This window comes from Mastomys coucha, unplaced genomic scaffold, assembly GCF_008632895.1.
Source record: "Mastomys coucha isolate ucsf_1 unplaced genomic scaffold, UCSF_Mcou_1 pScaffold6, whole genome shotgun sequence".
NCBI lineage: Eukaryota > Metazoa > Chordata > Mammalia > Rodentia > Muridae > Mastomys > Mastomys coucha.
In genome coordinates, this window is record NW_022196912.1 from 67,364,502 (window position 1) to 67,381,623 (window position 17,122).

Consider the following 17,122-nt stretch of genomic DNA (forward strand, 5'->3'; position numbering starts at 1 on the left):
GGGGTGGGGGTTGGGGGGTGGGGGGGAGTGGAATTGCGGGGCGGGCGGCGCGGGCACGCACGCACGCGCGCGCGTCCCCGGTACTGGCCGCGCCGCCCCCGGCCGGGTGTGTAAGGCTTGGCTCGGCTCGGCGCGCGCGTGCGCGCGTGCGTGCGTTCCGGCGGTGCGCGCCGGGAGAGAGAGAGATGCTGAGGTAAAGTTCGGGAGAGAGAGAGAGAGAGAGAGAGCGAGAGAGGGAGAGATCCGTCAGCGCGAGGAGCCCGAGTGGCCGCCATTACTGAGCCCAGCGCGACGGCGGGCGCGGGGGCACGGGGGAGGGTCGGGGCTGCCGGCTGCCGGCGGGCGGGCGGGTGAGCGGGCAGCAGCGCGAGCCGCGGGGCTCCGGCTCTTTCGGGGCGTGTGTGTCGGCGAGGGCGCGGGGAGCGCGCCGGCCGCGAGAGGCGAGCCGAGAGTGGAGGAGGCGGCGGCGGCGGCGGCGGGAGCGCTCCCCAGGAATGTCGCTGCTGCCGCCGCCACCGCCACCGCCGCGGCCGCTGCCGTTGAGGAGGCGACGGAGGAGACCGGCGTTGTTAGGTAGGACCTCTGAGAGCCGGCTGCGCGGGGCCTGCCTCTCCCCTCCCCTCCCCTCCCGCCGGGGACCCTCGGCCGCCGCCGCCGCCGGTTGTAAGCAGGGGAAGGGGCTGGGGCCGGGCGGCTGGGTCCTCGCAGGCCGGGCCGCCGGGATACGGTCGGCTGAAGGGCAGAGAGGCCGGAGAAGGGGCCGCCTTCGCCACAGGTGACCGGGCCGGGGGCGGCGGAGGCCTTGCTGGTCGCCCAGCTCGTGCCGGCCCCGCCAAGCGTCCTCTCCCCGCGCCACCTTCACTTGTCCGGGGCTTGGAGGGTGCGCGGCGGGGAAGGAAGGCGGCGGGCTCGGCGGGCTGGGCTGCTGCTGCTGCTAACGAGTTCCACCTGGAAGGGGGGAGCGCGGTGGGCGCAGATCCGCAGGACCGGGACCTCGGCTGCAAACTTAACCGCCTTTTCGGGGGATCGGCCCTTTCACTTTTTTTTCTTATCTCCTCGACTCCTCCCTAGGTTCACCACCACATTCCCATCTGCTAAGGCTTGGGGTGAGGGAGTGAGAAGTTGCTCTGCGCAACCCAAACACAGACTCCTGCCAGTCGTTTGACTGCTTACAGGGCTGCTGGGGCTTTGATCCCGAGTGTTCCTTTTTTTTTTTTTTTTTCTGGAATAACCTCTAAAATTGCCTTCGGTTCCCAGCAAAGAAAAGTATCGGGGTGGGGGTGGGGAGCAGCTCGGGAGCGCGCGTGCACTTATCCACACATAAATACCCTACCCTCACACCCTCCCTCTCCAGCGTTTATTGGAAATGCAAGTGAGGTGCAAGCTCTGGAGGAGCTGAGGCTGAAGGGTGCTAGAAAGTAAGGACACACTATTAGAACGACTAATAAAATTCCGAGAAACTTGCAGGAGAGAAGTTCATACTTTTACCATATGGTGGGAATCCAGTTTGGGCCAGTGCTTAGTAAATATCAAGTAAAATGTACTAAATCAAAACCAAGTTAGTGAGGTGAGTGGATTTCCTCATCCATCTAAACTTATCTGTCATCAGTTTACTTTCTCTGTTGGGAAGGTAGAAACCAAGGACATTTTTTAAAATGTTCAGGTATGAAACCTTTTTACTCTGTTTACTAGTGTTTGTGCGTGCGGCCTTCAGCAGGTGTGTGAGGTGGGGATTGCCCTTTATGCTTAAATTCGAAACCAATATCCAGTTTGAACAGGATGTTAGGAATTGTTTACCAGCTTTAAGGAGACCACTCACTTCATGGAAGAGTTCTCTCAATCTCCATCTAAGACAGTTAGTTCTTCTGGCAACCATTACATCCAAAAGTGACTATTCAGAAAAATACTTTGGTTTAAATATAGACTTCACCAAGATGTGTTTGGAAATATTTTACTGTCAGTTTCAGTTTATTTGTATGGTACTCCTTTTCAGTATTTCTGCATACTAAAGCTAATAGTATAAGATAACCTGCAGCTTCCAGAAAAATGTTGCTTTAGTTTTAAATTTCTCATTTTGTGCCTTTTAAAAAATCCTTTGTAATTGACCTATATTTTTCCTATCTGTAGAATGTAGAGCAGAGGAAGAAAGTTATAACTGTGGGTCACAAAAGCCTGATAAGGCATTGGGGAAGTTTATATAAATTGTGGATTTAAGGGTGAGGGATATGTGCTTATTAAAGAACTATAGCTATTGATCTGATTGATTTAAAGCAGAATCCAACAGTATACACAATTAGTTAACTATTGGTTGTCTACTTTAGCTATACTCTTTAACTCAGATCAGCATGCCTTATTTTAGAGCATTGGGAATGGGCTTGGTTACACATAGATAGAAAAAACTCACAGAATTGTGCTTATTTTTTTTTTATCTTTGTCCATTTAAACTATATAGGTGATTAGATTTTTTTTCTTTTCATGGTGCTGAACATTGAAACAGGGTGTTGCATGGTGTTCTACCTCCAAGCTACATCTCCAGTCTCTTTCAAAGTTGATTCAGTATCTTAATATATTAGTTCTCTTACATGGTATTTACATTAACTATTTTTGTCCCATCTCTCTTTTTTAGAAAGGCAGATTTAACACTTTTTGGTGATAAAATTTTTCACCTTGAAGGTTAAGTTTTCATATGAAATAAAATGCTGTATTTGCCTTTGGGGTGTATTGGAAGTTATGGTTTAGCTTTTGAATAATAGTTATGTACACCAAATCATATATCTTCCATTTGGCAATTTCTGTAATGAGCCATTTAAGTGCAAGGTTTTGTTGATTTTTTTTTTTTTTTAATCAAACTAGGGGAAAATGTTAGATATGTTGGGTTGGTGTATAATACTTATCTAGCATGTATATAGTACAGGGCCCTTGGTACATTCCCTAGTATTGCAAACAAACTAGAGTGGAACATTAGTTTAGAATTAAAACAAAAATCAGACATACGAATTTAAAATACATTCTTTAACTGAGTTTCAAGTTCTGCTGCTTGGATCCCTGGAGTCTTCCACTAGGTGCCATGAGACTTCCTCTGATAAGTCACCCTCCCAAAACCAAGGCAGTTTCTGTTTTGAACCTATGAAAGTCTGCATTAAAAAGTATTAAAGTGTCTGATGTATTGTTCATTAATTTGCTTATTTTTATTTAGCACTTAATAACATACTGTGGGGATAAAGAGATGGATTTGAGAGTGGAAGGTAGTTCAGACTTCAGTATGAGAGGTAGTAACTATAGATGGCTTTAGTAGATAAAGGTGCTGTGAGGTCCAGGAAAGAGAACAGAGCTAGCTTGTGCTCAGAGCATTCACTCTCATACCCCTTTCCTCCCTCCCTTCCTTCCTCCCCTCTTCCCCTCCCCCTCTCTCTTTTTACTTCACAGAAGAAAACAATTTGGGGTGTTTGTTTGTTTTTTTATAACCCCTAGTGTTCTGTAAGCAATCTCCACTCCGCTGTGCTGTAAAACAGTAACTTTTCATCTTACCCTTAGAATTAGAGATATTACGTAGGAAAAGTTATGTGTAACTTTTATTTCATGGTTAAAAATATGACTTATGATTCGTCACTTAGATTTTTCTCAAGCTTTTTATCATGCAGAGTTAATCGCAAACATTGGTTTTAATTTTTCCCTTAACTTCTGATTAATCTTATTATCTTTAGCAGATTTATTTTATTGAATATCTAGGCAGTGTGAGCAATATAAGAAAGTGTGTATGAACTATAGCCTTAACTCCTATCAGAGCTTATAGTTGTTTGTTTTAAAATTGAGGCCCCCACTCCCAACATGTGTGCCTGTATGTACACATGTGCATGTAGGTGCCCTTGGAGCCCAGAAGAGGGCATCATCTCCTGGAGCTAGCATGGTTATGCACTTACTCCCAGCCTCCGGGAGCGGCTCTTAATTGTTGAGCCATGTCTCCATCCCCAGAACTTATAGTTTTGAGAGAGAGAGGATTTGAGATGTGGAACAATGTAATAATAGTTAAATGTGAGGCTAATATAGAACAGGTGAATTGGCTAGTACTTTACTGATGTAAAATTTGCCATAAAGGGCTGGAGATTGGACTCTGCAGTAAGAGTGCTGACTACTCTTTTCGAGGATCCAGGTTCTGGTCCAGGTTCTAGCACCCATATGGAAGCTAAAGGCTATCAGTAACTCCAGTTCCAGGGGAACCTAATGACTTTTTATGGGCTTCACGGGCTTTGAATTCAGACAACACACAGACATAATATACATGCAAAGTACTTGTACACATTAAATAGATAAAACAAAACAAAATGTGTATAATGTATAAAGAAATTTATATAAAAGAGGTACTTTTTGAAAGTAGTTAAGATAGTGAGGAGGAAAAAAAAGATGTTAAAGTAGTAATGTCTATGGGCCAAAAGTATGTGGGAAAGTCTAAGTCAGATTGGCAAGAGAGAAGAAATGCAAGGTAAAAGTATAAGACCATCAGTTTGTACCTTATGAGTAAGTTGAAATATTAATACAAATACAAGGATAATAAAGTGATCATGGAGAAATCAACTGTCCATTCTCACTGTATTTGACATTAAACAGCCCTGGAGAAATGGGCTGTAGTTCTTGGTGTCTTGTTCGGTATAGTTTGTCCATTTTCTTGTTGAGTATGCCCTTATTATTTGTATGTTTTCCTTTTCAAAGCCAAAGTAACACTTTTTGAGTGTTGGCCATTTAAGGTACTGGTGAATAGGATTCTTCAGATATTTCTAGGAATACCTAGTGGTCTTAAAATTTTCTGAACTTTATGTTCTTGTTACTCATCTTGCCCTTACCTCATTTTATTACTAAGTTTCATGTCTGAAGATAACACTACAGACTCAGGTGATATCACCATCTGTTGCTAAAACTGATTAGCTTTTCATTAAGAAACACTGACTCATTTATTTCATCTTAGACATATGTGCTAGTCACTAAGTTCTCTGTCTAGCATTGTTCTTTTCAGTTCTGCTGAGACAGTTCAGGTGCTTAGCATACAGTAGTTACTCATTTTTGAAGGCTTTATATCCCATCACATTCAGTCTTGTAGTCTACTTTCAGACTCTCTTGTTTCCTTATACAAGCTCTACCTCCTGTTTGTTCTTTTATAGGATATATTTTAAATCTAGGCATATTCCTCTACTTTCCAATATGGTTGCTGTGCTCAATTCACTCTTCATTAATCACACATCTGGAATGACTTCTCTTTGAAAACCAAACCCTATCAAATCTTTTTGTTCACAAAATTCTTTATCTCAGGACTGGAGAAGTGGCACAGTGGAGAAGAGAAGAGCACTGGCTACTGTTGTAGAGGATCTGGGTTTGATTCACAGCACACACACGACTGATTTTACTCGACACGACATCCACTTTGGGCTTCCACAGACACCAGGTACAGTACACGTGTGGTGCCCATATATACATCAAGCAAAATACTTAAACACATAGCATACAAAAAAAATCATCTAACATTTGTAAACTATGGCCTTTGTCTGACCATTTATTTCTCTATAATACCCTTTTATATTATGAAATAACTGTCAAAGCTGTCAGAATAATATTTTAAAATATATGAACACAATATGAAATTCAAATACCTGTGTGTCTAAATGAAGTTTTATTGTAATTTATCAAGATCATTTTATTCTCAAGTCAAGTAATATGATAGGCACTAGACAATATGCCCAACCCATTATAGAAAAAAGTTTTCCAAACCTTGGTCTATAGTATAGCTTGTAACTTTTCTATTTCATTTATTTGAATTCTTAACTGCATTTTTAAACTCCATGATACGTATCACATTGCTTTTCTCTCTTTAGCTATGGTACTGTAAAAAGGAGTAGTGGTATGAAGTTTTTGTTTGTTTTAAAGACAAATCTCATGTATACCAGGCTGGCTTCCAAGTTGCTGTTTAGGGAAAGGTGACCTTGAATTTCTGATCCTCCTGCCTTTGCCTTCTGTGATTGTGTTGTGATAACAGGCACAAATCACAGTGCTTGTTTATTTTTTAGACTTACTAAGGCAAGCTCTTACTTTTAGTACAGGCTGATCCAGAACTTAATATATAGACAAGACTGGATGTGCCTTCTTTCTTATCTTCCCAGATGATGGAGTCGCAGGCATGAGTCACCTTGACCAGCAAGGTGTGTGTGTGTGTGTGTGTGTGTGTGTGTGTGTGTGTATTTTTAGTGTGGAAAATGTTTCTTAGCCTCTTGACACCCTTTTTTAAATATCCAATGTTTTAAAACTATACTTCTTCTTCCTGTGATTATTTGACTTGCTACTATTCCCATCTTTAAAAAGAAAATTATGGAACCTAGGACTACTGAGATGGCTCAGTGTTTATAAAGATGTTTGCTGTCAAGCCTGATGACCTGAGTTATCATGGTATAAAGAGAATTGACTCCTGCAAGTTTTCCTCTGATCTATATACACACCTGTGGTGTATTTGCCCACACACATACAAAATGAAAGTTTAAAACATTGGAAAACCTAGGTTACAATCATTCATATAATGAAAATGATGGGCCCTTTTCTGTGTAGCATTACAAATACAGAAAGTAATTAGAAGTATTCTCTTCTCCTACTTCTTAGTTTTTCAAAGAGGGTGAACATGCATATTCATAGTACTGTCTTTAGTGGACTACCTTATAGTATCTTTGGATCTTCCTTATAGTGCCTTTAGATTTTCTAAGTCTCTGTCATAAGGTTAAGCAGGTAGTGGCTAAACATAGGCATATAGGTCGTTCTTTTAAGTTGATAGAAATGAGATGGCCTTTGATGCTTTTATTTCCCCTGAATAAGGAAATAGACTAGTATAAATTTGGGATAGCATTCTCATAAAGGCATAGGGAAAAAAGCATGTAGATCAGTGAAAGGTAGATTAAGTAATAAGGTCCTCAGTTACTCTGTTTGGGAATAGTTTAGATGGTTTAAAAATGCCTTTCATCAATCAAATCTCCTCCCAGCAATTTGAAATATCAAAAGATAGAAATGGATAAAAGAATTACATTAGACTTCAAAAGTTTATAGCAGTGTGTGGGTTTCTATTAATTGTGTCAACAAATGTGGCATCAGGATTATATAATGATTTTAGAGCTCTGTGCACTGAGCCTGGAGATTGATTCATTTATTAATTGCTAAATATTATTTTGTTCCCTGTCTGTGTAAGTAATCTAGGAGCTAGGAGATTGGGTAAAAACAGAAAATTCCAGAATTTTCAGGTTAGTCACTACATAATTGTTAAAAAATTTAAAAGTTCTCTTCATAACTTGATTATAGTCTAAAGACAAATTCATAAAATTGACTTCTTATAGCTATATTACATCTAAATATTGTATGTTTTTGTGGCAGAAATCTTGGTTCAACAGTAAAATTTAAAAATTAAAACAGCATGATTGATTTTCATTATTACATTGTTGAATTACTTAGCTACCTTACATATGCTAAAATGTTACCTGTTTTTGCTTATCATTGATAAGTTTGTCATCAAGAACTAGCAGCATTAACAGGAAAAATATTTCAGGTTTACACCAATTTTTTTAGTATGAAGGTTTTTTTCTTTGTTATTCTGGAAAAGTTTACTTTAGCTTATTGAATTATAGGATGATCTTTGTGTTAGGTCTGTCTTTGGAAATGTTTGACTACATGGGGTATTAAGCAAGTAATTAATAAAGTTATTTCTGTATAATCAGGTCTTAGAAATATAATTTCTTATAATAAATACTGTGACTTGTTAAAGAATACTTAAAGTCAGTTATATTTAGGGCTATATTTCTTATTTTTAGATTTTTAAATTTATTTTCCATTTTATGTGTATATGTGCTTTGCCTGCATGTTTGTGTGTACATCATGTGTGTGCATTGCTGTGGAGACCAGAAGCGGATGTTGGAACTCCTAGAATTGGAGTGTTAGATGGTTTTAAGCTGCCATGTGGGTACTGGGAGTGGAACTTAAGTCCCCTATAAGAGCAACTGCTGAACCATCTTTCTAGTCCCTATGTCTCTTTCTTAAAAATTAATTTTAACATTTATAAATAAAAATATATGCTTATTCTGGCCAAATACATTATTAGGAATCATAATTTACTTTGATTCAAATACTTTCATTTTTAGAAAAGTTTTCAGTTTAATATTAAGACTTATAAATCTGATTTGTGAAGTACTGTTAGGCTTGTTATACTAGTGTGATGGATACAGATTTGTGCTTTTTTGGCTCTTAAATCTGGAGTGAAATGGGAGAGGGGTAGAGTTAATGACATATAATATTTAGGTTAGTTATGCAGTAGTTTTGGGAATACTGGGGGAAGTATAAAGACAGGAATGTGTTAAGCATATTGTGTGTCTCACTGTGACTGAAACAGAATGAGAATTTGGGAAAGTAGCTCAGAGATGTATGAGAACATTGTAGTAGGCAGGAATTAAAGTAGTAGGACATTAAGGACTTGGCTTTTCCTTTTAGAAGTCCTGGAAAGTTTTTAACAGAAGAATGGCAAGCTCTGCTTTATATTTTAACAAGAACCTGGCTGTTCTGATATCAGAAGACCAGGGAAAGGGGAACGGGAATTATGCAAGGAAATGAAATTAGAATCATTTACAAAACATGATGGTGAATAGAATCTGGGTTATAGTAGTAAAGATGGCAGGAACTGGTAAATTTTGTGTGTGTGTGCAGGCGCATCACACACACATTTAAGGATAGGGCTATTAAGGACAAAGCAAAACTATAAAGGCATAAATATTTGAAAATCATACTTTTTATAAATAGACGCAACAATTTTATGAAAGGGGACAAATGTTTTATTAAAGATTAATGTTTATAGATTTGTTTGTTAATTGACAGTAGTTCTATGTATATAGGATATAATGTGGCATTTTAGCACATATGATAAGTGATTGGATCAGAGAAATTGGCATATCTTTTGATATCAGAACAGCTCATGCAACTTGTCTCCTAGTCTTAGGCCAAGTCCACTATGCACCTAACACTGTTCTTTGTCCTATTCTATGGTCCTTGCATTTCCAGTATACTAGACTGTCCACTTGTAACAGGCTGTACCTTCACCAATGACCTTTCTTGGCCTCAGACAGTGTTAAGCCACAGCTTCTGTATATGATTCTTTTGGTACTAGGGTTTCTACTGCAACTGAGGTTGAATCTTCACCAAACCCTCTCCTGGCCTCTCTTCAGGGGATCTTTGATGTTACCATACAGTGCCAAGACTCAACTGCTCTCTGTAACTTCTTCATGCCTTCAAAACGAGTCCTATATCTTACACATTGCCAAGTTCTGCTTTCAGCTTCAGATATAGGCTTCACCCTCACCCCTAGCTATATGCTGACTCTGAGGAACTACTTCCCCGAATTCACCTCAGTGATGCTCCTCTCTTACTAATCATAGCTAAGTTTTCAGCCTCAGTCTACCAACATTGGTTGTCCCACTTAAAGCAACGATTTTAGCTACATGGATTCTTAATTAGAACGTTACAGGAATAGAGACTTTGAGAGACTGAAGTCTAAGTATTGAAACTGAATCCTCTAAAACATCACAAGTCAGGCATTCACCTGCATTTCTATCCACATATCTTCCAAGCTTTAACAACAGTTACTTAAACTCTGAGCATTATGCCTTTTCTTTTGTTTTGTTTCTGTTTTTTTTTTTTTTTTCCAAGACAGTGTTTCTCTGTATAGCCCTGGCTGTCCTGGAACTCACTCTGTAGACCAGGCTGGCCTTAAACTCTGCCTGTCTCTGCCTCCCAAGTGCTGGGATTAAAGGCGCATTCTGCCTTTTCTAGCCAAAAGCTCCCAAATGAGCCACAATCTTCCACAAAACAACATGGTCAGGTTTATTCCAACACCATTCTGTACAAGTTTGGTTTTCTGTTACTGTGATAAAAACATTGACTAAAACAAACTTGAGGAAGAAAGGGTTTATTTGGTGTGGAGTTGCAGTTCATCACTGAGGGAAGTCAGCACAGGAACCATGAAGGAAAGCACCATAGGAGCTTATTTTCCCTGGCATGCTTAGCTACCTTATACAGCCCGTGCCCACCTGCCCGGGGATGGCACTGGCCACTGTAGGTAAGGCACTCCTTTCCAGGCATATCAAGTAGACAACCAAAATTAGCCATTACACCTCTCTACTAGTTATTTTAAAATATTTGTTTTCAATTCTTACAAGTCTGCGGTGATATAGAACATTAGAAGTTATTTCTACTGTCCAACTGTACTTCAATACCCATTATACATCCTCTCTTCATTATTCAATCCCCTCACACTTTACCCAGGCTCCAGTCAATAGTATTCTAGTCTCTCAAAATATTTTAAGTTAAATCAAATTCCTAAGATTTTATTTTTAGTTTTTCTAAATTTCTTGTGTAGCTTTTTAATTTGTAGAAAGCCACTGCATGTTATTAAACTTTATTTAAAAGACAATGCAGGTTATGAATAGCCTAGTAAATTTTTAGAAAACTTAGTTCTAGGAAATGGCTTTATTTTTAAAAAGAGGTCTAGGAAAGTTTCATACAAATATCTATATTTCATTAATTTCTATAAAGTTAACTGACACTCTTGGCATAACTTTTTTGATATGAACCCTCACTGCAAGCTATTAAAAGCAGCACTATGATTGAGTATGTAAAATTGATCCAAGCCATGTAATTTCATGCAGGCCATTACCACTACTGCTACCACCATTACTATTTCTTGCTTTCATCATAAGTCAAGTAAGTTGACTAAGTGTTATGAGAATAAGTTACTGCATGAAAATAAAATTTCATAAGAAAGAAACTGTATGCATAATTGTCCTAGTAACATATTAGTGCAGATCATAATTGAAAGAGAATTTCGAATTGAATTTAAATAACACATACATAGTAGAAAAGCAGGGTTCCGATCATTAATTTATTAGAGATTTTTGTTCTCAGCCCTAAAAAAAAAATCAAAATTGCTTTGATTGGTTATTTAAATTAAGTTGTCTACCACTAAGCTGCATTCCCTAGCCCAAGTCTAAACTCTTAGAAAATCATAGTGTCCAGAGTTAGATTTATGAGTTACATTGTATTTGGGTAAGCATATATAATAGATACTACTAAAGGTGTGAGCATTTTGGTGTAGATTAGGGTTTAGTTGAAAGCTTTCAATAGTATTAACAAACAACTCCTTTCTTCCCTTTACCTCTCCTCTTCTATCTTCTGCTTTCTCAATTTTGGAAGGTTTATATCTAATAAATTTCACATGAATGTTGAAACTTACCAAAAACCCCTAAAATTAAAATCCTGGGGAAATACACTTTGAGGAATTCTGTTATCGAAAGCCAGTTATTTATGCTTTTTATGTCATGAGGCTGGAGATTACAGCTGTTTTAGAGTAGTTGCTTAGAGCATGCTAGCACTAGGTCCTTTGATTCTACCCTTGACACAGTATAAAACAAAATTGAGTAAAAGCTTTAAGTTAGATGATAAAGCAGTGTATTTTAGTTATTCTTTATTTGCATAGTCTTATAAGGCAAGGAAATTAAAGGAATAGGAAAGATTAGTTATTTTCTCAAATCTGTAGGAAGAAGCAATTAGAAGCAGAGCTCACATTTGGTTACTAGAGGCTTTAGGAATTTATTTTAATGCTTGTGAGCTGTTAGATTTATAACAGTAATTGTTAGATCTACCTTAAAAATTGAGGCCATGTGAATTTATAAAAGTAAATTATAAGTTGTTTATGTGATTTCTTTACATATATATAACATTATTAGAATTATTAGTTTATATAATACTTTGTTATTGACATTTTTACTTTGTGTATTTCCACATGTGTAACTCATGTAAGTTTTTCATTTTTTTCCCCTCTTTAGGAAGATGATCCATATGATCTTGAAGAAGACCTTTCTTTGGCAATGAGGGAACTACAAAGAACCAAATGTAATTCTGAAATTCAGGATCTGTATTTTGAGATGGTTTTATTTTCAGAATGAAAAGTATATATGGTTACCTTTATGAATGTAAAGTCATGAGAAAAGAGTTATGATGGCAAAAAACAAAGAGCCTCGACCCCCATCCTATACTATCAGTGTAGTTGGACTCTCTGGGACTGAAAAAGACAAAGGTAACTGCGGAGTTGGAAAATCTTGTTTGTGCAATAGATTTGTACGTTCAAAAGCAGATGAATATTATCCAGAACATACTTCTGTGCTTAGCACCATTGACTTTGGAGGCCGAGTAGTAAACAATGACCACTTTTTATACTGGGGTGACATAACACAAAACGGTGAAGATGGAGTAGAATGCAAAATTCATGTCATTGAACAAACAGAGTTCATTGATGACCAGACTTTCTTGCCTCATCGAAGTACAAATTTGCAACCATATATAAAACGTGCAGCTGCCTCAAAATTGCAGTCAGCAGAAAAACTAATGTACATTTGCACCGATCAGCTGGGCTTGGAGCAAGACTTTGAACAGAAGCAGATGCCTGAAGGGAAGCTCAATGTAGATGGGTTTTTATTGTGTATTGATGTGAGTCAAGGATGTAATAGGAAGTTTGATGATCAACTTAAATTTGTGAATAACCTTTTTGTTCAGCTATCAAAATCCAAAAAGCCTGTGATAATAGCAGCAACTAAATGTGATGAATGTGTGGATCATTACCTTAGAGAAGTTCAAGCCTTTGCTTCAAACAAAAAGAACCTTCTAGTAGTGGAAACATCAGCACGATTTAATGTCAACATTGAGACATGTTTCACCGCTTTGGTACAAATGTTGGATAAAACTCGTGGCAAACCTAAAATTATTCCCTATCTGGATGCTTATAAAACACAGAGACAACTTGTTGTCACAGCAACAGACAAGTTTGAAAAACTTGTACAGACTGTGAGAGATTATCATGCAACTTGGAAAACTGTTAGTAATAAATTAAAAAATCATCCTGATTATGAAGAATATATCAACTTAGAGGGAACAAGAAAGGCCAGAAATACATTCTCAAAGCATATAGAGCAACTCAAACAGGAACATATAAGAAAAAGGAGAGAAGAATATATAAGTACCTTACCAAGGGCTTTTAATACTCTCTTGCCAGATCTAGAAGAGATTGAACATTTGAATTGGATGGAAGCTTTGAAGTTAATGGAAAAGAGAGCAGATTTCCAGTTATGTTTTGTGGTGCTAGAAAAAACACCTTGGGATGAAACTGACCATATAGACAAAATTAATGATAGACGGATCCCATTCGACCTTCTGAGCACTTTAGAAGCAGAAAAGGTCTATCAAAACCATGTACAACATCTGATATCAGAGAAAAGAAGAGTAGAAATGAAGGAGAAATTCAAGAAGACTTTAGAAAAAATTCAGTTCATTTCACCTGGGCAGCCTTGGGAGGAAGTTATGTGTTTTGTCATGGAGGATGAAGCATTCAAATACATCACTGAGGCTGATAGCAAAGAAGTATATGGTAGACATCAGCGAGAGATTGTAGAAAAAGCCAAAGAAGAGTTTCAGGAAATGCTTTTCGAGCATTCTGAACTTTTTTATGATTTAGATCTTAATGCAACACCAAGTTCTGATAAAATGAGTGAAATTCATACAGTTCTAAGTGAAGAACCTAGATATAAAGCTTTACAGAAACTTGCACCTGATAGAGAATCTCTTCTACTTAAACATATAGGATTTGTTTATCATCCCACTAAAGAAACATGCCTCAGTGGCCAATATTGTACAGACATTAAAGTGGAACACTTACTTGCCAGTAGTCTATTGCAGTCGGATCATGGCCGCTCACGCTTGTATCATGATAGTACCAATATAGACAAAGTTAATCTTTTCATTTTAGGGAAAGATGGCCTTGCCCAGGAACTAGCAAATGAGATAAGGACTCAATCCACTGATGATGAGTATGCCTTAGATGGAAAAATTTATGAACTTGATCTTCGGCCTGTTGATGCCAAATCGCCTTACATTTTGAGTCAGCTATGGACTGCAGCCTTTAAACCACACGGGTGCTTCTGTGTATTTAATTCCATTGAGTCACTGAGTTTTATTGGAGAATTTATTGGAAAAATAAGAACCGAAGCGTCACAGATCAGAAAAGATAAATATATGGCTAATCTTCCATTTACATTAATTCTTGCTAATCAGAGAGATTCCATTAGTAAAAATCTACCAATTCTCAGGCATCAGGGTCAGCAGTTAGCCAACAAATTGCAGTGTCCTTTTGTAGACGTACCTACTGGTACATATCCTCGTAAATTTAATGAATCACAAGTAAAGCAAGCTCTAAGAGGAGTATTGGAATCAGTTAAACACAATTTAGATGTGGTGAGCCCAGTTCCTATCAATAAGGATGTGTCAGAAGCTGACTTGAGAATTGTCATGTGTGCCATGTGCGGCGATCCATTTAGTGTGGATCTCATTCTTTCACCTTTCCTTGACTCTCATTCTTGCAGTGCTGCTCAAGCTGGACAGAATAATTCATTAATGCTTGACAAAATTATTGGTGAAAAAAGGAGGCGAATACAGATCACAATATTGTCATACCACTCCTCAATTGGAGTAAGAAAAGATGAACTGGTTCATGGGTATATATTAGTTTACTCTGCAAAAAGGAAAGCATCAATGGGAATGCTTCGTGCATTTCTATCAGAAGTTCAAGATACTATTCCTGTACAACTGGTGGCAGTTACTGACAGTCAAGCTGATTTTTTTGAAAATGAAGCTATCAAGGAGTTAATGACTGAAGGAGAACACATTGCAACTGAGATAACTGCTAAATTTACAGCATTATATTCTTTATCTCAGTATCATAGGCAAACTGAGGTTTTCACTTTGTTTTTCAGTGATGTTCTAGAGAAAAAAAATATGATAGAAAATTCCTATTTGTCTGATAATACAAGGGAATCCACTCATCAAAGTGAAGATGTTTTTCTACCGTCTCCAAGAGACTGTTTTCCCTATAACAACTACCCTGATTCAGATGACGATACAGAAGCACCACCTCCTTATAGTCCAATTGGAGATGATGTGCAGTTGCTTCCAACACCTAGTGACCGGTCCAGATACAGGTTAGATTTGGAAGGAAATGAATATCCTGTTCATAGCACTCCAAATTGTCATGATCATGAACGTAACCATAAAGTGCCTCCACCTATTAAACCTAAACCAGTTGTACCTAAAACAAATGTGAAAAAACTGGATCCAAATCTTTTAAAAACAATCGAAGCTGGTATTGGTAAAAATCCAAGAAAACAGACTTCCCGGGTGCCTTTGGCACATCCTGAAGATATGGATTCTTCAGACAACTATGCGGAACCCCTTGACACAATTTTCAAGCAGAAGGGCTACTCTGATGATTATGTTGTCCCAGATGATAGTCAGAATCGAATTATTAAAATTCGAAACTCATTTGTAAATAACACTCAAGGAGATGAAGAAAATGGGTTTTCTGATAGAACCTCAAAAGGTCATGGGGAACGTAGGCCTTCAAAATACAAATATAAATCTAAAACTTTGTTTAGTAAAGCCAAGTCATACTACAGAAGAACACACTCAGATGCAAGTGATGATGAGGCTTTCACTACTTCTAAAACAAAAAGAAAAGGAAGACATCGTGGAAGTGAAGAAGATCCACTACTTTCTCCTGTTGAAACTTGGAAAGGTGGTATTGATAATCCTGCAATCACATCTGACCAGGAGGTAGATGATAAGAAGATAAAGAAGAAAACTCACAAAGTAAAGGATGATAAAAAGGTAAGTTTATAAAATGCTCACTTTTGCCTTAAAAGGAAAAAATATATTTAAAAGAATTGTTTTGACATTAATAATGTAAAAGATCACTAAGTAAATTTGGTATCTTTAATTTTAAAAATTCTAAAATATTTGGTAAGGACAGATTTGCTTTTGTTGTTTTAGTGTATTTTATTTTCTTGATGCTTTACTTGGATTAGAAGGCTGAGTTTATATTCTTCAGCATGAAAATTATGAGTGGAGGTTTATTTTGTCCTTTACATTTTCAATAACTTAATTTATCTAATGGTATCAGATTTGTATTAAAGTTGTATTTAAAGCTTTCTACATCTTTTTTCACAGTAGTATTTTAGGAACTTATATTACTATTTGACTTGATTTCACATAAGCCTTCATCTAGGATTTTATGGTTATTAAGATAATAGTATATTTTTATTCCAGTATATTGAATGTTACATCAGTTAAATTTTATGGTTTTAATAAATTATTGTGAAGTTCCTACAGCTGATTGGTATTTATCAGAACCAATTAAAGATAACAATATTTTAAGTAATTGAACTCTAGTTAGATTTCCAGTGTATAGTAGACTGCCCATTATAACTTGGATAGATGTTTTAAAAGTTTAAGCTATGGTATTTATTTTACTAATTCTGTAGCCAAAACATTTAAACTGTCTTTTCATCTAGCCTAGACATGTAACATATACTCTTATGACCTCATAACATATGATACCAACAGTAAATATCTCTGGCATCTTACACATACAACTTTTTAATCATTAGTCCTGTCTACAGTTCTAAGGTGGGTTTTTTTGTTTGTTCGTCTGGGTTTTGATTTTGAAATAAGGTCTGGTGTCCCTCAGGTTAGTCTTGAACTGTGTACTCAAGGCTGGCTTTGAACTTGTGCTGCTATCTCAGCTTCCTGAAATTACGGGAATATATCCCAATACCCAGCCATGTTTTAATACGTTTTATCACTGCCAAAGCTTCTTTTCTGCTAATTTGCATAGACCAGTTGAGCATCCTTAATATGAAAGTCAACATCTAAAATGCTCTAAAACCTGAAACCTTTGGGTGCCATCATTATATTACCCATGGAATAATTTTATATCTGACCATAACTAGTAGGTATCAGTGAAAACTAGAAATACTTAAAAAATTACCTTTAGACTATTTATAAGATATATGTGAAACATAAATGAATTTGGTGTTTAGCCTTGAATCTCATCCTCAAGATAAACTTATTTTACATATACAGACATCACAAAATGAAAAAAAAAATAGAGATATGAAAAACTCCCAGATCCAAGCATTATAAGTAGTTAATACTCAACTTTTTTGTTCAAACTTTCATA

The 17,122-nt window shown here is 37.6% G+C and overlaps 1 protein-coding gene across 5 annotated transcripts in view; it reads left to right on the top strand.

Annotated features, from left to right (window-relative positions):
• The window catches only part of Arhgap5 (Rho GTPase activating protein 5), a 71,044-nt gene that overhangs the window by 180 nt on the left and 53,742 nt on the right, over positions 1-17,122 (top strand). Inside the window, exons 1-3 of one of the 5 annotated variants that reach the window (XM_031357512.1) lie at positions 208-573; positions 5,302-5,434; positions 11,886-15,771. In XM_031357512.1, coding sequence (XP_031213372.1) covers positions 12,055-15,771 — 3,717 coding nt within the window. In that variant the 5' untranslated portion in view covers positions 208-573; positions 5,302-5,434; positions 11,886-12,054. The other 4 variants (XM_031357511.1, XM_031357513.1, XM_031357509.1 and 1 more) reach the window with 4 other exon arrangements.